At 37.2% G+C, this 19590-nt stretch overlaps 1 protein-coding gene across 1 annotated transcript in view; it reads right to left on the bottom strand.

Annotated features, from left to right (window-relative positions):
* LOC121304922 (pikachurin-like) overlaps window positions 1-18966 on the bottom strand; it is a 60548-nt gene extending 41582 nt beyond the window's left edge. Inside the window, exons 1-7 of the mRNA XM_041236358.1 lie at window positions 18753-18966; window positions 11272-11381; window positions 10079-10165; window positions 9304-9330; window positions 8933-9050; window positions 8384-8519; window positions 1014-1180 (exon numbers count right to left, since the gene is read on the bottom strand). Coding sequence (XP_041092292.1) covers window positions 1014-1180; window positions 8384-8519; window positions 8933-9050; window positions 9304-9330; window positions 10079-10165; window positions 11272-11381; window positions 18753-18852 — 745 coding nt within the window. The 5' untranslated portion in view covers window positions 18853-18966. The remainder of the gene's footprint in view (window positions 1-1013; window positions 1181-8383; window positions 8520-8932; window positions 9051-9303; window positions 9331-10078; window positions 10166-11271; window positions 11382-18752) is intronic.
* Window positions 18967-19590: the final 624 nt, after the last annotated feature.

Here is a 19590-nt window from a genome sequence, read left to right as displayed (position 1 = left end):
AACAAATAGTCAGTCATTTATTCCAAACCCCAGGACACTGCGCTGGCTGATCTATAGCAGCTTTAAACCCATGTTTATGGCCACAGTCATAGGACGCACTTGTGCTGTCCCCATCGTCAGCATTTTTACTAAAAAAAAAAGTTGTTAACCTTCTTAAAGTAGTACTGTAGTTTATAATAAAAGTCCCGAATGTTGTCTTCCTTCCTCACAAGGACGAAATCAGACAATTGTGAGAGAGAAATGTGTGACTCTTGACTCTGCAAACGCTTAAAATACGCCCCAGTTATCAGACTCCGATTCAGAGTGTACCATCAAAACTGGTATGTAGGGAATCGGACACTGATATGTTTTGTTCTTAGTGCCTACTCAATGGAAAGACTAATTAGATTTCCCCATGGAAAATAGATTGCTTCATTGGTGCCCAAGCACTGAAATTAGACCAGTCAGGTGCATATAAGCATTCTCATAACAAATTGGTAAAGATTCTTAAGCAAATTCTTATGTCAAGATTCTGCCTATAGAAAAAAGTAACGGAATAGTATTCCAACGACACCAATACCTAAATTGCTGTAGTATTTTAAGTTACTTTTAAATTATCTCACTTGAAAAAATATACTAGTACTCTGCAATGACATCACTGCCAAAAAAAGTCTGTAACTACAAACATATGAGCACTTTTGGATTGCTGACATATAAGTTGTATTGCTAACTAGTGTGAAATGAATGGGTGGTTTAAGCACATTAGCTTAATGCTATAAAAATATGGGTGTGGAACGCTAGCAAAAAATTCAAATTTTGAAAAACAGATTTGCTTTGAATAATTGTTTTTAAACACCCAATATACTAGCTGCTGATGTATCAAAGTAAGTTTTTGAAGTGAGTTTTGAGTTTCTACTTTATATTATATTTATTTTATGTTTAATTTTTTAAACACAATAGCAAAATCTTTGCACTTACAGCATTAAATCAGAAGCAAAAACCAGTAATGATTTAATTAACACCAATGTACTTACTCAGAGTTTTGACTGGGTTGTTGAGTTCACTGTGCAAGCTGGCTCCATGCATGTTAACAGCTTGGATAGCAAACTGGTACTGTGTGTCTGGGATGAGCCCCTTAATCACCATAGACTCAGTCTTGATCTGTTCTTTGATTGCTGTCCATTCTGTTTCCAGTTCTGGCCTGCAAGACATAGGAAGCAATGATGTTATACAATGTTTTATAATACCTAGTTTTACTCCAATAAGAAGGGGGCATGTGTAGTTAACAATACCAGACAGATCTACTAAACACCAGACAGTTTATCCAGGCTGAAGTGTTATTTTAAAAATGCTGCCCTGCGAGAACTAAATAAAATCCCCAACAACACAACTGTGTTGAATTGCTATTCAGTCAGTGAAAGCTCAAATTCTCACACTGGAAAGGTAGAATCTAAAAGAAACAGATAGGCGAAAACAATATGTGGCATCACCAATGGAGTCTATTTTTTTAAAATGGCACCCAAACACATTGAAGTCTGTCACAGGACGTTTTCACATTTCGAGTAGCCTGCACAGTCCCTGGGAGTCAACTGGAGCCAAGAGCTTTATCAGAGACCAGATTTCACTTTGAATTTCATTGTTATTAAAATACTGGTAATGTCACCTTCCATATCACAGCTCCCAGTATGAAGTTCAGCAAAGGCAGCCACACTAAAGGGGGCTGCCAAGCTTCTGCTGTCTAAAACCAGCAGGCAGCACATTACAGCCTGCCTCCACTTTCCAATGAGGAGCAGACAGCTCTGGCATTCACCCTTCCTGCATCATAGGGTCTGTGACCCTCTGGGGTAGCCTATAAATCTGCACTGACAAGCTCCTCTGAAGACGCCGAGGGCACAAGGTGAACCAGATGCAGGCATTGATCAAAAGACCACTTCAACTTGTTTATTTCCAAGGATTCTTGTTTTGAGAAAGTTTTGGTGAGGTTCAGGCCCTTATTTGCATCTGGGACATATCACATCAGGACCTCTGTTGCACTCACAAGCCAGAATTAAATTAGATAGTTAACTTTTGGAATAAAGTATTTGGAAATTAGCTTTTTCTTTGGCTCCAAAACATCTGAATTCACTTGCTGTGGAATTAAAGGTGGTCCTTGCTGTAGTCAAAACCAAAATACAAGATTAAATTACACGAGTGTGTACAATATCTTTTAAGATTTCCATTTCAATCTCTTTTGAGATATCTTCATAAACAGGGACCAATAAATCATGAATGAAACAGCTAACCTATTACATTTAGCAGCCACACTGGCAAGTCCCTTTACATAAGCACAGCTGTGGATTCTTGAACTCCACTTAAGTATTTTAGCCTCAATTACAGGAAACATAATACTCATTTTTTCTTTTTTCTTTTTAAATCACCACTGGGTTCAATGGGTTTATTCCAAGCTCCATTTGTGAGTAATATTAAACTCAGCAGGATTAGCGTTTAATTCATAGAATGCCCTGTATGTAAAAACTGCATTGGTTTAGGTTTTTGAGGTCAGCAAATGTTTTTAATATAGTTTTGAAAGGGATAGCCTGGAAGAGACTCTAGCAATCAGCCAGGGCTCATGCTAGCAGCACGGACTTCTACTATTCCAATAGTGCACTTCCATTTTTTTATCGCATGTAGACTGTCCTGATCACTGAGGATTGCATTCTCTTATTTCTTCTTAGTTTTATTAACATCTTCACATTTTATTCTGCTGAATGTTATTGTTGTTCACTTTTTTATATTTTGTTTACTTTCATTCATGATTTGCAAATATACCAGTACTTCACAATCATTCCTGCAGTGTCGTGTTTATTTACATGAGTGAGGGTGACCGAGTAACACTCAAGATATATATGGCCATCCAACCGGTCAAGGAACTGCAGCCGACCAAATCCATGGCTACGATACCTTGTAAATAAACATAGCTGGTGGTGTGTCACAGGCGGAGCGTCTGACTCTCTCCTGCAAACACACACCTAAGAGGACCCTGAACCTTTGTGTTCTTTTCACACCATGTGTATTATTTTATTTGATTTAGTTTTAAATTACATTTTTAGCCAGGGGTTCATTTGTGTTGGATCGCACCAGTTGTCTGACAGGTGAGAATAATACAGCTTTCAAATGATAAGTTGGAAGGAAAGAAATAAAAAATGTTTTTTTTTTTTTTTTTTTTTTGCTTTGTTTTTATTGCAAAAAATAACTCTTTATACCTAATATGTACATAAACAAAATGTTTTCCTGTTCCATGAATTGAATGACAACAGTGTACTGCAATGATATATTTTAGAATGCAACATCTCTGAGTAAATGTGGCAAAGTGGTTAACTGTGTGCAGATGAAGGCAGTGATTAATAAACAGACAGACAATTATAATCCAGGTGCAATGTTGTTTAATGGTTTTTAAATCCAACGGCCTGATGGCAAAACAACAGTAAATAATAACAATGGTTATGAAGCAATACAGCGGCGTGTATTGCTTATTTGTAATCCGTGGGTTGCCCCCAAAATAATCTTGTTTTTAGTTCACCCACACGTAACATATACACAAACACAAACACCAGTCCACGGTGTGTGCTCTAGTGCTCGTGGTGAATATAGTTCTTTAGTGCAAACAAAACTGCAGTGTTGTTGATCCGGGTTTAGTGCTGGCCTTTGGCGACAGCTCCGGATCGTGTTATTCGTCCAAATAATTACACACAGTATTATTAACAACAAACAAAAAACAAACAAAACACGCTTCACAACACAGGTTCTCCTTTTGGTCATTTAAGTTAAGCATTCACAAAGGAACAGATCACCTCACTACATCCCCTTTATATACCGTCAACTATGACCTCTTGGTTAACGAGCGTACCCGCTCCTCCAATCCGTGGATACCACACCTTTAACCTTCCGGGTCAATGATTTAGTGTACCGTAGCTCAGTCCCTTCTCTAGATGGCCTACTTCCACCTAACCCTGGGAATGAACTGTCGACTGTACTCTTTTCCCTTTACTCAGCACCCACAGAGGTCGGGAAGGAGATCTAACACCAAGAATCATTCGATCTTTGTCACAAAAAAGTGCTATTTTTTTTTACACCCCGAACAGTGAAATGAAATGGAAGTGAGCAACATGTACTACTTATGAAATGAATTCATTAGCTGTATACATTTAATAGTGTACTCTTGAGGGCTGCTGCCTTGCACAGATCCCTGGTATGTATGGTTGTATTAAACCTTTTTTAAGCCAAATTAAAGTACATCTTAAAAGTGTTTTAAGCTAGACTGTACAGGATTACAAAGGTTAAAGTCGACCATGCTTTACTGTACAAGTTCCCTGCTGTAATTTTCTGTTGTGAAATGGTAATACAGAAGATACCCCTATCAATGGCAACAGCTATTACACATCAGAGGGGTGAAACTGGTCGTGACGAAGGAACTACTTCAAACAACTCTTTAGGAAAACTAAAATTAAAGTCAGGCTTTATCAAGTGTCTCATAAAAGGACTAACATAAACATCTGCTGAAAATGAGGACACATTTGACTTGGTTTGGTTCCCAAATTGAATAGTTAATAAAATAAATAAGCAGCATGTGCGTTTGCATTACTCCTGATGGCAGCATGCTTACTGGCAGTATTCTTTCTCACAGCATCGTGGTCACTGGCAGAGCGCGTGATACAAATACACATGCAGTCAGTTGTCTTTAATACACTGACATTTTATCTGCCCCTATTTTTAATGTGAAGAGGCTGAATGCAATCCGGAGATGGAAAAACATCCCCTCCTCTCCCTTATAAAAGTCTGGCATTTTTGCATTGTAATTTTGCATTTTTCCCATGCATTTCCCATGGCTATAGTATAGTTTAGCATGGCTTGCCAAGTTTTTAATTTTTTTATAATACATTTTTTATAATACACTTTACCATACCTCTCTGTGTGTAATAGTGCTTACCTATGTTTTACCATGCTTTTACTAGGCTTTATCACACATTTCTAGGTTTTTACTTTACTTTTATAAGGCATCTTGCTTTCCCCTAAGCTTGTTGTAATTGGGCATGATTTTACTTTCAAAAGTAATTTTAGTATGAGGTTTCCTTGCTTATTACAGAAAAAGTGTTAACAAAAAAGATAAAACATGATATAAAAATTAGCTAAACATACATATATATTTTAGGCTAAACTTTATGCTAAACTTTTGGCCACAGCAGTACACGGTAAAAAGCATATTATAGGACTTCTGAATACAAGCTGTCATATTAGCTCGCAGCTGCAGGGACCGCACAAAGGTCTGTACAGAGAGTAGCAAACAGATGGTGTTCCTGCACACTGTAGGGACTTGCAGTTACAAAGTCTGCACGCTTCTTTGCAGGGGACTTGGTTTCCAGGGAGGGAGACGCAGGCTACATTTCAGCCTGCAGGTCTTATTCCATTTGTCAGATTTAATAGACTTCTTTCTGCCTGCTTGACTGGCTATCTACAGCAACTGAGCAACTGTTCTCCTACCAGCATCATTAAAAAGAACTGAAAACGATCCTCTTACGAGTTTACTGTAAACTCCATCAACACCACTCACTGTCATGCCACCACACAATGTTAAAAGAATATGACAGTGGGGGAGTTTCCATGTGTGTTCTAATTTTCTTGAGACATTGTGCTCAAGCCAAATGAAAAATGACCCTCTACATTTTGGGTTTCCATGGTCTCAATGTATTTTACTCGAGAAGACCCTCTTTTCACATGCAAATGAAGAGGAAAGGAGGAGGTTGATATGCAAATTAGTCGTGCTGTTTTCGCAGACAGCTCTGGAAAATGTGGTTTCCACCCACAGAGAACAGGTACAGGTGTCTCACCTAGAAATCTGTGGTTGTCAGGTGACATCTTGTTTGAGTGAAACTCTAAAGCACAGTGTTAAGCTCACGTACTAAAGCTGTGATTTGTAAACGCATCATGCCTGCTTGTTTAATAATGTTTTACTGCTCTTGCTCAAATTGCTTTTCAAATGGCCATTGGTGGGGTAGCAATATCGTTAGTAGTGAATAATATTATTGCTAATTTATCACACTACTAAAGAAAAGAAAACAAAAACCCAGAGGTATATAATGAAACTATCCAACCCAACTATTGAAAACCGGCAGAGACGTAGGATTATATAGATCTGTGCCAGACACCTTCCACATATGCTCCCAAGGCTGTCTGGATTGGCAGGTTTCCATGTGGAAATAGGCATGGATTTTCCGTGTTTTACATCATGCTCACGAATAAATGAGATTTACCCGATTCCTCTCAATGGCCGTTATCTTCTCGAGCTCCCAAATGCTCATCGCCACACATGGAAACTCCCCCAATGAAACATAAATGATCACTCTGTTCACCAGGTGTACAGTTTTTCCAAAGGATTAGTCTGCCCAATAACCATTTGAGGATCCAGTGCTATCTTTGAAAGCTGTGTTATTTAACAGAATATACCACAAAAGCATACTAATGTTGTAATCAGTTACCTAAAGGTGTTAAGTAAGACTAAAACATTTTCTTACCTTCTTAGTACAACAGAAACTTTTTGTGTCACAACACCATAAGTGCACTTAATGTCAGTTTTGCAGCCCTCAAGGCCAGTTTTTGGCCTCACCCTTATAAAAGTTTACCATAGTAAAATCATAGAAAAAGTGTAATAAAGCATGTTGAAAACATGGTAAAGCAGAGGTAAGCATTAAAAAGAAGCAAGGTATGGGAAAGCATAATACTAAACATGGCAACCAGGTAAACTATGGTAAATGCATAATGTAAGCAAGATACTGTACAAAGCCAGCTTGAAGACATATAGTTTGTTCCATAGACCTTCGTCTCATGTGTCTAATTTCTGTCCAAGGACAGCTTGAAAATGTACTGCTTTACTAAATGTACTCAAGTGTACTAATCCAATTTGTATACCAATTTTTTATTTGCTTTTTTTAGCCTGGATACCAGCTTTGGCCATGTAGGCCCTGGCCTTAAACTCAATGCTGGAGGGAAGAAAATGATTGCAAAGCTTTTGTTACACCTTTGTAACCACTACACAACTGCAAGGATTGGCATTAGAGCTGTCAAAAATGAAGCCCATAATAGCATAAAAAAAAGTCTTCATACAGTAAATTGATTTTTTTTTTTTTTTTACTTCGTGGAAAAACCCATAAGGTTTCAGTTGGCCACATTGCCAGCAGGGTATGTTAACTGAAAATACAGCCAGAGCACAAAGGTTCACATTGTTCTCTCTCTCTCTCTCTCTCTCTCTCTCTCTCTCTCTCTCTCTCTCGCTCTCTCTCTCTCGCTCTCTCACAGACACACACAGAAGTCTTCAATTGTATTTGCCAAACAAGGAGAAGAGTCTAATTATTTCTTACCATTGCACACTATCTAATGAAACTATGCTGGTATGTTTTATTTATAACCAGTAGTGCATGGGACTGCGTTCTTGACTACTCCCTCCAGGAAGTGTGTATATGACATTACAAATCACATAGGAGGTTTTGTGAGAATTTCATTACATCTTATGCTGTGTGTAGACATCAACCCATGTATAAACATAGCGACAAAGTTTTAGTCTTAAACAATAGCACCTAATGGTAGGAGTTGTAATGTTTTTCAACATAATAAAGAAAAAGGGGTTTAAAACAAATTATTCATCTGAGAGACACCAGGCAAATGTATACTTTTCAGAAATCGCAGAATATAATGAAAATACCATGGTGGTGAGTTACCTTCACAAATTGAATTTAGCAGATCATTGTTTTTTAATTAGAATAATGCAAGTATTTCTAAAAGTTCTACCAACAGTATTGAGTTTTGCGGCTGTCAAGTAGTTTTAACAGCCTAGGCAACAAGTCAACACATGAAACGAGAAACGGCAGTATTTTTAATAATAGCTGTGAAAGGGTTGTGCAGCCTTGGTAGACTATTTTTTAACAAAATATATATACAATTTTAGCTGTTAAATCATTGCCACCCACTGACATTCAAGCCACAACAAATTTGGAAAACTGTCTAGTTTAATTTTGTCATTGAAGTGGTGCAAGTAAATGAGGCTCTATTTTTATTTCACCAGTGTTTTTAAACCCTGGTATTCATTTCATGCTGCACATCAACAATAAGTCCTCTCATCTGCAGAATGCATTTTAGTGAGTATACATATCTGTCTAATGCAGCACTCGTTTTAAATGGGCTATAATGTGTTTATGTCAAGGTTGGGGACCCTGCATATGAAGAAGGAGATCTGCTTTCTCTCAACCCGACTGGGATTACTTCTGCCCGTGCCGTAACCTGACAGCACTGTGAATCAAGAAGCCTGTGTAGTGAGAGACCAAAGGTTGAAAAACCTCTAATGACCAAAGATGGGTAAAAGAATCTGAGCACTCACCTGATGTATTCCACCAAGTAGTACTGAACAGGTGCACTGCCTGGACTAGCTCCCTGTTTCCATGACAACGCCACCTCTGTATCTGACACAGCGAGGACCTCTGGCTTGGTTGGGGGTGGAGGCGGCTTGCATTTCTCTGTCAAAATGCAAGAGACATATATTGACAATGATGTTAGTAGACAGACCTTGGGTGAATATGGAATTGAAAATTTACTAGAGATGCATGAAAGATTAGGCTGAAAAAAAAACATTATAACAATAACGCATATAGCCATTTCCATCAACTTGCATTTTAACAACAATCACCAGAAGAACAAACTTCTAACCAGATTTTTTTTTCAGCACCACACATACAAGTATGCTTGGATATTTGCTATGCTTCACTTCAGCTATAAAAGTTTGTCAACCTTCATCAGGGAAGTTCAACAATATCCGAGTGATAAAACTGGCTATTGTTGCGGAAACACAAAAATGTTAAGAACTGTTGTCAGGTGATGCAATATTCATGGGTTTCATTGTAGATCTTTTTAGGGATGACCTTTAGATTACCGTTCGATTCTGTGTTTACATCTCTGGGCATGCTTGGCCTTCCTTCTCCTGCCGAACCATATGCTCCCACACTGACACGGTACTGAGTCGCAGCTTTTAAGTTACCAAGGACAACCTCCTGCAGAAAAGGTGGGACACATAAGATTCATACCTATTGTAATGAACAGTTGGAAAGGTACACCAGTGTTACTGAGCACTGGAAGTTCAGAGCCCAGCATTCTTTATAGTTATGCTACATTAGCAGAGTAGACAAACATGACTTTATATTAATACTAGTCAACTACAGGTGACAGCTCATTACAGAATATAGAGTAATAGCAAAACACATAAAATACAGATAATACACTTAACACCATTGCACTACTACTTACAAAGCTCGCTTGTCCACCAAACTGCCCCTTTGAACAAAACAAAGAAATGCAATATATGTTAAACACCTTCAAAACAGAATGCAAAGCAAGTTACTTTGTTAGGATCATTTGCCAGCAGCTTACAGGCAGGAAGGGGGTTAAGGCATTTAGGGTTTTAAAAACTCTTTTAAACTACTGGGAAATGTTTTATTTGCCAATTGTGGAAACACTTTTTTTAATAATATGACAGTACTGGAGTCATACTCTTTCGTAAATAACGTCATTGTTAATCTTTACATCATTACAGTATATAATTGTATACTATATTATGCAAAAGCAATAACACATTGTGTAACAGAGTTTTCAAATACAGTCCAATATCTGCACACCTAGGACTGCTGTTCAACACAAGGCAATGCCAGTTAAACAGCCGAGGCTTGTGGACCATATTTTAACATTCTGGAGTTATTGTGATTACAAAATGGCACTCTCCACCATTATCAAATTAAATTGGTTATCAAGTGCATCAGGCAGAATGGTTCTAAAAGTTCCACACTGTGCTGCTATGGTGACAAATCTGCACAGCTTGCAACATCTGTTAGCCAATGAGAATGTTCCCACTTTTTTCTTGCCATTTTATAATGTAATGTAAAAAAAAATGCTAAGGAAAAATGATTAATTTAATGTGTACAAATGTATACAGTTGATAGTGAACTTAATAATTTGTGTTGCTTAGGGAAGACTCATTAGTTTTTTTAGGGCCAATCTATCATGCAGGAAAATCAAAGATACTAACAGTACTGAGCATGTCCAGACTGAGAGGAACATCATGTAACACTGCTGGTCCCACTGGCCTGTTGTTCTTCATCTCTGTGTAAAATACCTGAAAAAAAACAGTGCAAGTAGGTACAGAGTAAAATCACAATACTACACAAGACAGTTGCTGGAATTGTAACCCTGTCAAGCGCAATTTGGCATACATTTGCAAATCTTGTAGTGTTGTATTTTGGAACTACAAAACATAAACATAAATAGTCTGTGTGAAACTGGGTGCAAGAATTGTATACAATATACTAACTGATGTTCCAGCACAGTGTACATGCGACATGCCGAGTTGTGTGAGATGAAACAAGGGTAAAAGCTCTATAGCCATAAATGTAAAACAGGCCAGCTGTTTTTGCATTGTGGTCGCTGGTCTACAGCACTGTACGCTTCTCTGCAATTCTGAATTAGAACCTGCCATCACATTTCTGCTTGGTGTCCTTAATGTTTCATCTTTGCAAGAATTTATTTTGGATGACATTTTATTACTCATTTCTCTTTGAGACGTTCCAGCAACACTCCCTGTCAGTCCCCATAACTGACTGATAGATTCACAGTCTATTCAATTCATCTTGTTATAATGTAATAGAACCATTTTTTTTAAATTCTGTGCTATACTGTTTGTTACCCTTTTATTCCTCTCAGCATTGTTGCAAGTTAACCATGAAAATTCAGAAATGTTAGCATCCATAATGAGCAAAGAAAGTATAAATAAATGATTCAACCTGACACTGAAGAGACAACAGCAATGGACAATGTGTGCCTCTGAAAAAAATATTCCAGAAATGTAGAAATTTTTTTAAGTAAGCTTGTTACTGTTGCCAAAAAGTACACATAGTACAATGGATAAACTGCCCCTATTGTATAGCAGCTGATCCATTCCAGACGTTATTATGTACTTACTTAGCCATAATAAACAGTATAGGCACAATATGTGTGCAGAATTAAGGTCTTATTAAAATTTGGAATTGCTCAAACAATATTTACTTCCCACCTCTCAATTCCCACAGTTGTTAATCCAAAACTCCATCATTATGCTTATTTTGAAACTATACATTGTTCCCAGTGTCCAATTTAAGGCCTTGTTTACTTTTCTCCTGAAACCACACTTTACCTGAACTTTGCCTCTCTCTTGAGCTAACAAAGCCAAGCTTGTCGTTGCCTTACCGTGTATCCGGTGATGGTGCTGACATGCCGCCTGGGCATTCTCCATCGTGCACTGAAGGCTGTGCAGTTCAGGGAGTCGAGCTGTATGTCCAGTGGAGGGCTCAGCCTGTCTGCATCAGAGAAACAAAAGCAGTATTAGCTGGGGTGTGGAAAAGAACTTAATTCCATGAAAAGAATAGCAAAGATGGACCAGCGTTTACCTCTTCATTGAAAGTGCTGTCATACCATTGCATACAGGTGACTTTATCTATGCAGGGTTTACCCCAGGCCTTTTCAGCCAGGTCTTGTCAACTGACATACAAATGCTTAAGTGCAGAGGTGTTGGGTTATTATACTCCAGTTTCATGCAACAGTTATGATAGTGACCAAACATGTGTGAGTGATGTTGTGTTAAAAAAAAAAAAATGGTTAAAATGAACAGTTGCAGTAAAAAAATGTAGAACAGAGAAAAACAAAAATATACCTGAAAACGTAACATAAATAAAACAATTTAAATGAAGCAATAAGCTCAATAATTAAGCTAAAAAGGAAGTGAAAAGGTTACCGTTTTTTTGTGTAAACTCCAATAACCCTACGTTATCTTTCCCCAGTCAAATCGTAGAGTGTATAAATAAGCAATGTAATTTACCAGAATAAAAGAGACATGAAAAAGAAAATGCAGAACATAAAAAACAGCAGCCAGATACAGTCAACGAAAGACAACATATTATTCAATTTTTTTGTCATATTATATATTTAAGGTAAGGCAAGTTTATTTTTCCGTTAAAAGTGCTCCCGGCTATAATGTTCTGCCACCCAGCTGTACAGAATTCCTGGGGAGAACCCTGCTAATGGATTATGCATGTCTAGGCTATGTACATACATGCAGTCTTTCTGGACTGATAAAGCCATTGAGAATCACAAATATCAAAAAGAATAACTTATAATGACAGCCCTCTCCTTATGTAATAATCTAAATTTAGATACAACAGGCAAGTTAAATTACACTGACTGGCCAAGAAAATAAAAACTTATGTATGTAAAATTTTAAAAGAAATCAAGTTTTAAGCATATTCAATTTTTATATGATGGCATGTGTTTGACTAGACCAGAGGACACAGTTTAGAAATTAAGTGGAGATAGACTTAGGACATAGGTTAGGAGACACTTCTTCACATAGGGATTGGTAAAGGCATGGGATGGGTAGCCATGTTGTTGATTCTGAATCATTGGGATTCTTTAAAGCCTGACGGCAAGGTTTCTAGATCAATCAGCTACTAGAAACCAGATGAGCATTGGTGGGCTGAATGGCCTCCTCTCGTTCATACATATACTTCACGAAAAAAACAGCAAAAATTGAAAAATGTGACATTTCCAAAACCAGCAAGAAACACTGTACTACTGTTGTGGCTTCCGGTAGACTTTTGTGATATCATTTTGTAGTTTCTTTGATTACATGATGTTAAATAAAAGATGTATTTTTTTTTTAATGATGTCTCAATCCTAAAATGCTAAGTGATGCAAAACTTTTGTCCATAGCTGTATATGTAGGAAACGGTATTTTTGATAGAATTAATTAACTCGGGCATGTATTTTTCAATAACTGTCAAAGATAACTGTCTTTTTTTTTTTCACTGACTATTGTGGATACCCCAACTTGTATTATAATTATAATGTTTCCATTTATTTATTTTCACCTTATGTCACAGTAATGCAGAATATTCTGCCCTCAGTACCTCAGTTGACAGCATGGCCCTTCAGTTCTAAGTTTATTGTTTCAGCCACTTATTTCCAATATGTTGATGACTCAAGGTGGCAAGTGGCTTCAGTTGCGACGGTACTGAGGGTTCTGTGGGAAACTTCCACCTGCGGACACTCATTTTTAAAAAAATCATTCATCTAAAAAACACTGTGGCTGTACACCATATGGTGTCATTTCAAATTATATGGCACAGTTTCACATTTTAAACAGTAACTGAAGCTAACTGTTTGGCCCGAAAAAAAAAAAAATTATATATATATATATATATATATATATATATATATATATATATATATATATATATATATATATATATAGATAGATAGATAAGAGATAGAAATAGTGACAATTATATAAAACCTAAATGTTACATAAAAGCAAAATCTGATTTAGTCTTACTTTGGCTAGAAAACAGAATTGATATTATCATGACCAAGACTTAGCCACTTATTTTCTCTTGGAAATGATGTTGTGTTTCTAAAAGGGGAATCCACATACGTAATCACACTGTTCCCATAAATAGCCCTCTAGTCTACGCCTCCTTGTCGTTTCGTTGTTTGGCCCGCCTCCTCCCCTGCCTCCACCCTACAGTGTGTCTTGTCCTGGGGGAAGGTGGCCCAGAGTGCCACTTGTCCTGCCCGCTGGCACTAAGCTATCATCAATCAATATACATTACATCATAGTTTGGCCAACGTATAGGGGCGGCTATTGAGCTCCAAGGACAAGGCCACTAAGGATCATAAAACGGTAACAAAAATTGAATGAGCCTACAATATCTTACATATGTCACAACCTTGTTTTTTAGGTTTCTAAGCTGTTAGGACTGAAGCTCTTGGTGTTACTTGCCCTGAAAGCAAGTTTGACTACTCCAGCATGTACTGTAACTGGAATATAGGCTTGGTTGTGAATGCAAATAAGTGAATCATTGAGTATAGTAATCACTCTGGAGTCTAAGCCATGCTCTAGCCAACAAAACAGATGTTTAACATCTGATTAACTTAGTGGCAATCTTCCATTACCCCTTAGCATTAGAGATCAGTTATTAGTCAAGGTTTTCTGTTTTGGCCAAATTCAATCAGCACCAACCATAAATGCTGCTTCAGAAATTAAAACCATATGTTGACCAAGCAAGCACCTTATACTAGACTTGGGTGTTGCTGACTTTGAAATAGTGTAAAAGTCTACTGTGGTAATATAAAATGCTGCTGTTAAATTCTTATGAGGATGGCCATTTCATTTAATGAATGCATTCACTTTATTAGTGAACTGCTATTCATAAATAATCTGCATATCAGTTAATGCACTGCAGTCATGGCCTATGTGTTTATTGGCACTGATGTGTTGTGTTCCTTTTTTACAATATGACCAACTTAATTTGACCTTAGCCTTCACCTTTTGATACTTTAGTGAAAATCAGGATAATAATATATTATTAAAAGCAGTGTACCTGAAACTATAAATTAGCACCAACGTTTTATTGACAAATCTGATTAGGGCTGGGTATCACCATATGCTCTCCTACTAAGGGGTGTCTTTAAAGTCTGACCAAGTCTGAAGTGACCAGAAAATTACTTGACAGCTGCTCAGCACCTCAATGAATTGTGTCCTGGCAGTTTTATCTCATTGCCTAATCAACAGAAGCCCAGCTCACAAAGCAATGCTATCACAATCTGCACTACCTGACAATGTATTTGGCATTTTAAGACTAGCAGAGAAAAAAAAAAACAACTTAATGCCACCACTTAAACAGCCTTTACTGGGCACTAGGCATCAGTGAACATCTCTGTTAGTGTTTCTGCGAGACGAGTAGTAACACAGCAGCACCTGCTGACAACAAGGTACTGTGGTGCTCAATCTGTAATAATAATAATAATGATTTGCAAAAATGTACAACCTCCCCCTAATCTCTCATTTAAATAGGTGACTCTAGAGGAATGGCATATTCCACATTCCAGGTAAAAGCATTACGCTGTATATATTATATATATATATATTATATATATATATATTATATATTATATATTATATATATTATATAATATATATATTAAGCCTATATTCCTCATACTCCTATGAGGCAAACTAAGTGCATGCAAACTTACTGCCTGGGTTTGCTACTTCTGGTGGTCTAAAATAGGAAACACCTGTGAAGCATGTCAAACCACATCAGTGAAACCCCGCGCTTCCCCCTTTAAAGATTCTTGACATTACAAGCAGTCCACTGTCTAAGTAGAGAGGGGTGGTTTAAGGTGGCAATCCTTCAGTTTGGAGGTAATCTCTGCTAAAGAGAGACTCAAAAGGGATAACCTTAGAGATAACTAATACCAAGTCCTGTACTTGCCATCGCATTAGAAAACCATAAACATTAATTTTCTAACTTTGTTTTTCGATATGAATCTGTATCCTTTACAAATGGATCAACGTAAGGCTGTACTGCTTGCCTACAAACAAAATCAAGTGGATCACGATTTTTTTTCAATAACAAACAGACCTTAAAACATGGAATGGATGGCAACCCAAGTTCCACCAGATGCCATTCCTCTTGAAACCATGTCGCCACCACATGTCAACTGCTATAGTGAAAGCAAAGGAGTCCAGAACAAGAGTTTCCATGTGTCACAAAGGTCAAAAGGCATGACAATGCTACTGCCTTTACATCCCAGGCAAACTGACACAAGTCTCCCCAACTTTGTCAACCTGATTGATTTGGTGCAAAGTCTGATGTGACCCAGTTGTTCTGCACGTTTTCACATACACCAGTAAACAAACACTACTATACTTGGATCTGTAACAAACTTGGAAACGAACCATAGGTGAAGCGGCCCTAAATCTAAAGAACTCAACTGCTAGAAGTCACACATTAAGACAAAGACACATTAAGATATAAATGAGTTTAATTCATAAATGTGATTTCTTAGTTCCTCAATGCGTTTCACACACTTTGATTATGTAGCAGAAAGTTTTTATTAAGCACAGAGGGTCTTGCAGAGGTGAAGCTGAATAGCACTCAACCTGCAGGATAAGTGTGTTTAGGCCTAGCAGATGCACTCATAAAATGCCTAAAGGTTACCAAAAACACAGTGGTTAGAATCCAAATATGCTTTAGATTTTAGCAAAGAGCTATAATCAAACAGCCTACAAAGAATTGACCCCTCTCCAGTCCTTTTTAAATGCATAGGAATTATACAAATGGACACCCATTTAATGCATAATAAAAAGCTTGTATCCATAAGAAGTAGTCTACTGAACCTTAATGGGACCATATTATTTGTTTTTAAATACCGGTATGATACCAGTAGGAAACAAATGTGCTAATTTGTGGGGTTCTGTTTTTTTTACATCAGTTGAGCGTGTCAGGAGTTTGTATTCTACTTTTGTAATCTTGCCTGCAATTAAGGATTGAGCTGTGTGCTTACAGTGCCAGCATCATGAGCCATAGCCAAGCAATTGTTCAGTTGGTGCTGGTTATTTTAAATCACTTCACTTGCACATTCTATATCAAACTATGTTTTCTCTTTTTGGACTTGTGCTGGGCTACAACAACAAACTACTCAATCAGAAGTCATTTGGCTTTCACAATTACAGCTCGTGTCATATTATTTAGTTATCAGGGCTTAAAACTCCAAAAATACATACAGTAGCTGTAGTTGTTCTCAGTAGCCTGCTAATTTTATACCATTACAACTATTTTAATACCCTTTCAAACAGATTTGCCCACGCATTTCCTATAAACTATTCTACTATAGGCAAAACCATTGCCTACATATTAAACAACTTACAACTTTAATCACTATGCCATAAATGTACACTGTGGTATCATTCAGTTTAAGATGCCTCCTTTATAGTTACCAAATTCGATTTCTTGCCAGCACTATGTAGCTTGATTTTGCCAGGCCACAAAGGAAACATCAACTTACACCCGACCCAGGGGCCCTCACAGTCAGATCTCATTACTCAAGGTGCGCTGCTTTTATTGAATCTCCAACATACTGACCTTTCAGTTGCGGTTTCAAGTATGATCTAGTGCCAGAAATCATATTTTTTCATTTATATATCAAACGGTTTAGGGAAAAAAAGAATAATGTACCTCCTCTGTGAGTAAATGCAGTGTGTGCTCAGACATGATCAGGACTGCATGAGGAGCGTGCTCAGCTGTCAATTGTTTTAGAAAAGGTTCAAGCAGAGAACAAGTGATCTATGCTGACCAGGTAACATAAACCACGTAATTACTCTGCAAGGTATGTTAACATAAGAACATAAGAAAGTTTATAAACGAGATGATGCCTGTCTTGCTCGATTGGTTGTTAGTTGTTTATTGATCACAGAATCTCATCAAGCAGCTTCTTGAAGGATCCCAGGATGTTGGCTTCAACAACAAAACTGGGGAGTTGGTTCCAGACTCCTACAATTCTCTGTGTAAAAAAGTGACCTAATGTTCTGAATGCCCCTTTATCGAATCTCCATTTATGACCCCTGGTCCTTGTTTCATTTTTCAGGTCGAAAAAGTCCCCTGGGCAGTGGCACTAGAACAATTTTTAAAGTGGGGGTGCTGAAAGCCATTGAACAAAACTGTAACCCCTGTAGATGATGGAAACCATGCAAAGCCAGGGGGTGCTGCCACACCCCCAGCACCCCTAGTTCCAGCACCCTTGCCCCTGGGTCGACATTGTCAATGCCTATTAGAATTTTGAACGCTTGAATCAGATCGCTGTGTACTCTTCTTTGTTCAAGACTGAATAAATTAAATTATTTTAATCTGTCAGCATATGGCATGACTTTAAACCAGGAATAATTCTGGTCTCTCTTCTTTGCACTCTTTCTAGAGCAGCAACATCCTTTTTGTAGCGAGGTGACCAGAACTCAACTGAAATCTTAAAAAACAAACGTTTTCAACAACTAAACTGTACAAAATAATTATTTGCAACATTCTTTTCATAGAAACATCTGCCCTTGTCCTCCCATAACACCTGTCATTTGCTGTAATGTATTTTTAAAATAACACATACAACAGATAATGAAATGGGCAGTTTACATGCACGATTGTGTTTTATTATTTAGCTATTCTGCATCGTTATCTGCCGTTTCGTCATTTGGCATACTGCCAGCGTTAATTTAGTACTATATATATATATTATATATAATATATATATATATATATATATATATATATATATGGAATTAACGCCGTTTACATGTAACATTAACCCATTGGGTATAGGCATAGGATCAGTATCAGTCAAATAAAATGTAGTTTATTTTAAATAAAATAAGATTTTATTCGTGATATTAGGCAGAGTCCGTGTCATATAATTGATTATATATATATATATTATATATATATATATATATATATATATATCTTATATATATATATATATATTATATATGTATATGTGTATGTATGTACTTCATGTTTGTGTGTTAAAAAAACCTATTCAAAATGAAAAGTTCTCACACCCAACAATAGACTACTAAAACAAGGATGCTATAACTGGCCCTGGACATCGTCCTGTTCTGGTCTTATTTTACTTGCTAGATGCCATGTTACTCTCTTAAAACCGCATGTCATCATGTTAATAGGATACTGCTTGTTTGATTGTGGAACTGGGGGGTTATATTGTACTACTCCGTGTCCTATTTATGGTAATGTATGCATTGGTTGCTGCATATTTATAGTGCAATTAGCATGAACCTTTTTTTTTTTTTCATTTTTTCATTAAATAAGAAACGTGTCCCTTACCTTGTTTCCTTGCAGTAGTTCTTCGCAAGCAAAAAGTCTGTGCGACGAAAAAAGTCAGAATTAGAATTAACAAACTCAAGTCCTTCCTGAGCAAATCCATGTTTTATAGGCAAAAATAAATTCACACTCTATAGTTATTGAATTCGAGTCTGAAAACAGGAAAATCGCAAGTCCCCTTCCACTGTATTCAAAGTTATCCCAGATTGAATCTCGTAGGAAGCAGACAGGGTTTCTTCACTGCATGGAGAGGGGCTGAGACTGACCGTTTAATGGGATTACAATCTACTAAAGATCTGTGAGACGGGCAGCGCAACATTGACAATTTTCATCCACAAAACAGAGAACACCCACTTATTTTTCTAAAATCGCGAACTATCTACCAATTTAACACACCTCCACTTCCAAAGCACTACGCGGGAGATGATATTTCTAAAACTTGTTGTGCTATCTCCTTTGGGCTTTTTATTTATTTTGTCGATGAAAGCGGTCGGCTGTTGAAGACAATGTTTGTTAAGAAGATAAATCGGATATAATCCTCCCAGATGGAGGTTTGGGTATTGCTACAGCCACTCAGACTAATATAGGAACATAGATTGGAGGATTTAAAAACAAGGATGCAATTATGCACGTGTGTAAACCTATCCACTTTTAATGCAGGGAAATACCAATTTTACCGATGTTATGCATTTGTTTCAAAAGCGGATTTATTGAAATAGGTATATTATTTAAATATAGTGTGGATAGGCGGAAACAAATTGTATTATTTCCCCCGCCTGCCTTATTATTTGAGAGTTGCTGTCTGATATTTAACACAAATGTGAACCAATGATATCAATGA

The sequence above is a fragment of the Polyodon spathula genome, chromosome 2 (genome assembly GCF_017654505.1).
Source record: "Polyodon spathula isolate WHYD16114869_AA chromosome 2, ASM1765450v1, whole genome shotgun sequence".
In the NCBI taxonomy this organism is placed as follows: domain Eukaryota; kingdom Metazoa; phylum Chordata; class Actinopteri; order Acipenseriformes; family Polyodontidae; genus Polyodon; species Polyodon spathula.
This window is presented reverse-complemented; position numbering and strand designations above follow the sequence as displayed.